Consider the following 3,546-nt stretch of genomic DNA (forward strand, 5'->3'; position numbering starts at 1 on the left):
ACTTCCGCATCCACTTCCTTGTCTAAGCTTTTGCTCGCTCTTCTTTCGCTCTAGCTTAACATCTTATTCTGCTGCGGCTCGCTCTTCTTCTTGCTCTAGCTCCTATGTAAATGTTGTATGTTTCTTTCTTCTTTATGTATACAATATATATTATTTATATGTTTTGCTTTCTAGCTTTCTTTTTGCTGCTTCTTAGCTCATTTCTTTTTTTTTTTTAATTTTTTTAATAATTTTGTTTTGTTGCTGTCTAAAACGACGACGTTGATGACGTTGCTCCTGGCGCTCACACATACACATATGTACGTATGTACATGTGCATGCCTTGCTCTGCTTGCTCTTCTTCAATTGCTGCAGCTCCTTCTTCTTCTTCTTCTTCTCTGTGGTTTGTGTTTCCTGGGTTCTGATTAGATTCTGTCTGATTAGCTGTTAGCTGGCTACTCTCTTTCTCTGTGTGTGAGGGTGAGGGTGTGTGGGTGTGTGTGTGTGTAGGTGTATAGTGTAGTGTGCTGCTGTTGGTGTTGTCTCTGTCTGACCTCAGCTCAACTTGCTGGAGCCAGCTCCAGTGCGCTCGCTCCATCTCGCTCTCGCTCAGAGACTTTTAGTAGCCCTTTAGGCGATCCTCAAGCGGCGGCTTAATGACCTTGGGCGCCGAAGCACGCGCCACACGCATCCTTTCGGCTGCTTTGGCCAAACGCTTTTTACGCTCATCGCTCGATTCGCTGGCGCGTCGCAAACGCTGCCTGGCCGCATTCTTCATCAGTCTTAGGGTTCTTTGTACTTCGTTTTCGTTTTGGCGTCGCACGCGATTCGCCTCCGCATTTTTGGCCAAACGCAATCGATACTCCGCCTCGGATTCCTTCGAACGCTTGTCCCGCATTCTCGCCGCGTTCCGTTCCAAGCGACGTTCGCGTGCCTCGACAGATTCGTTGCTGCGTCGTCTCGCTGCTTTCTGGGCACGCGACGATTGATGGCCAAGTGCGACGCCGGTGACAACGATGCCGCTGGACAAATGATGATGCAGGGGATGCTGTTGTTGTTGTTGTTGCTGTGAATGCTGCTGCTGCTGCTGATGTTGTTGGTGTTGTTGTTGCTGTTGCTGCGGATGTTGATGCGGATGCTGCGTATGCTGCGGATGATGATGTTGTTGTTGTTGTGGCTGGAAGTTCTCACTGTTATTGTTGCTGTTATTGCTACTGCTGTTGTTGTTGTTGTTGCTGCTGTTATTAGCAGCACTGCTGCTGTTATTGTTATTATTGTTGTTACTACTGCTGTTATTATTGTTATTGTTACTGTTACTACTACTACTATTGTTGTTGTTGTTGTTGTTGCTGGCACTGTTACTGCTACTAACGGCAGCAGCGGCTGCAGCGGCGGCAGCGGCAGCAGCAGCGACGCCTGTACTCGCTGAGGCAGCAGCAGCGGCCGCAACTGTTGTCGTATAATTGTTATATTCTATAAGTCCCCGATTGCTCGGATACAAATGGTGCATGGGATTCTCATAGTTGAGGTATTCCGGTTTGATGAAGAACGGATCGCGACCGCTCAGCGGCGTTGTTGTTGGCGAATTGAGGAAATATAAGCGGCTGTGATGATCTGTCGTTATGCTGCCTCCGCCGCCGCCGACGCCCGCGGACATCGAGGGTTTGTGTGATCGCTGGGTCGCGATTTTGGGTTGCGCCTATCGATTGCACGAGTGCTGCTTCTTCTCGCACTAGCTCGCTGTCCCTCTTCCTCTCTCCCTCTCTCCCTCTCTCGCACTCCTTCGCCTTCTCCTTCGCCTTCTCCTTCGCCTCCTCCACCGCCAATCAGCCGCTTTCTAATTCGATTTACTTTCGTCAATTTTTTTTGTATTTTGTTTTGCTGGCGTTTCCCTTTTTTGCGTTTTTTCCTCGTTTTTCGGATTGCAAGTCTTTCGCTCTTGCCAAATTATACGATTTATTTATATATTTATGCGCTTTGGATTTTTTTTTCGATTGTTGTTTTTAATTTTTTTTTTGCCGCGTATTTGTGGGAAAAAGCGCACACAAAACACACACAAGTTAACTGGCCAAAAAAATGTAGCGAGTAAACAACAAAAGCGACATAACTAATCAATATGGAAAAAACTTCCAAATTCTGATTGGAAGCAGCATTTCCACGATACACTTTGCTCATATGCACGTACAACACGCACACACACAAATACGCATGCACCAATATTTCGCGTGGAACGGCAAATATTCTCTCTCTTTCTCTCTCCTTTTTCGCCCACACACGCACACATATATGTATATATATATATATGGTTGACTCTCTGCGTATTCCAATTGGCGGAGGGGGAGGTGGCGCCTTCCAATTGTCAAAATCTAGCCGGCACGGTTGCATGGCGCTCGTAGTGTTGCTTCGATTGCAATTATCGATTATCGATAGTCATATTTAGTGTAATTCAATTTAAATTAATAATTGCCAACTGCAGAACGCAAATTTTTAAAATTATTTTTTAAATTATTTAATAAAAAAAATATCAACAATTGTTTAATGGTTGTATAGCATTTTTAAGAACGATGTTAATTATATGCACATATGTATATATTAATCGAAAATTATTGCCAATCGAATTTTTACAACTGTTTTTTAAAATTAGTTGGTGAAAAGTAAATTATAATTGTTTTTAATTATTTAATAGAAACCCAAATACTATTTTTATTGTATTTTACAATTTGTAAATGAATATAGATAACTATCGGAAATTGTTTCTAACTGAATTTTCTCAAATTGACTAATTGGCATAAGCTATACTATTAACCATTTAAATACTTAATATATTGAATTAAAATTATTTATAAATATATGCGAAATATTTTTATAAACATGTACGGAATGAATTTCTGCTTAAAGTAAACATACAAAAACGATTAATAAAAAAATGTAAGTATATAAATAGTATTTGTATTAAACAACAAATTACAAAACATAAAAATAGATATTTGGGATTTTTAAAAACATAATAATCTTAATTGTTTAAGCCAATTTCTAATTGAATTGTATTGTGCACTGTTAGAATAATCGATATCGATAGCAACAACCTGTGTTCTTTAACATTCTAATCGGAGCATCAGATATTCTAGCTTGCGACAATAACAGACAGTTGAGTGGTATTAACGCTGCCACTTGAGCTTAACAGTGGCTTAACAGTCACAGTGGCGCTTAACAAGGTGGCGCAAAGGTGCAAGTGACGTAACGATTTTCTGTGATATTTACAGCATATGTAATTACAATGTAAGAAGGAATAGAAATGCAATAATGGTTTCTTAACAATTTTTAACAACATCACCACAAATAATGTGCACACTGTCAGAAATTGGTTTTCATTCTTTTTGCTGACAAAAGACAGTGAGCAGCTGTGACGTCACACGCTACGGTGGGGAGCGCGCGTTCTCAGAGAGAGCGTGAGCTCTGTGAGGAGCAGCATATGAGGTTGGGCAACCTTGTACAATGTTTTGTGGTCTCTTGCGCTGCGCTGATGTTTTTGATTGTTGATTGTTGTTTTTTTGTTTTGTCTTGTTG

General features: G+C 41.2%; 1 protein-coding gene across 1 annotated transcript; it reads right to left on the bottom strand.

Annotated features, from left to right (window-relative positions):
* Window positions 1–230: 230 nt before the first annotated feature.
* On the bottom strand, window positions 231–2,133 carry LOC117577297 (GATA zinc finger domain-containing protein 10). Its single transcript, XM_052008568.1, has one exon. It carries the CDS (start codon window positions 1,634–1,636, stop codon window positions 599–601), a length of 1,038 nt encoding a protein of 345 aa, XP_051864528.1. The 5' UTR covers window positions 1,637–2,133; the 3' UTR covers window positions 231–598.
* Window positions 2,134–3,546: the final 1,413 nt, after the last annotated feature.

The sequence above is a fragment of the Drosophila albomicans genome, chromosome X (assembly GCF_009650485.2).
Source record: "Drosophila albomicans strain 15112-1751.03 chromosome X, ASM965048v2, whole genome shotgun sequence".
Taxonomy (NCBI): Eukaryota; Metazoa; Arthropoda; class Insecta; order Diptera; family Drosophilidae; genus Drosophila; species Drosophila albomicans.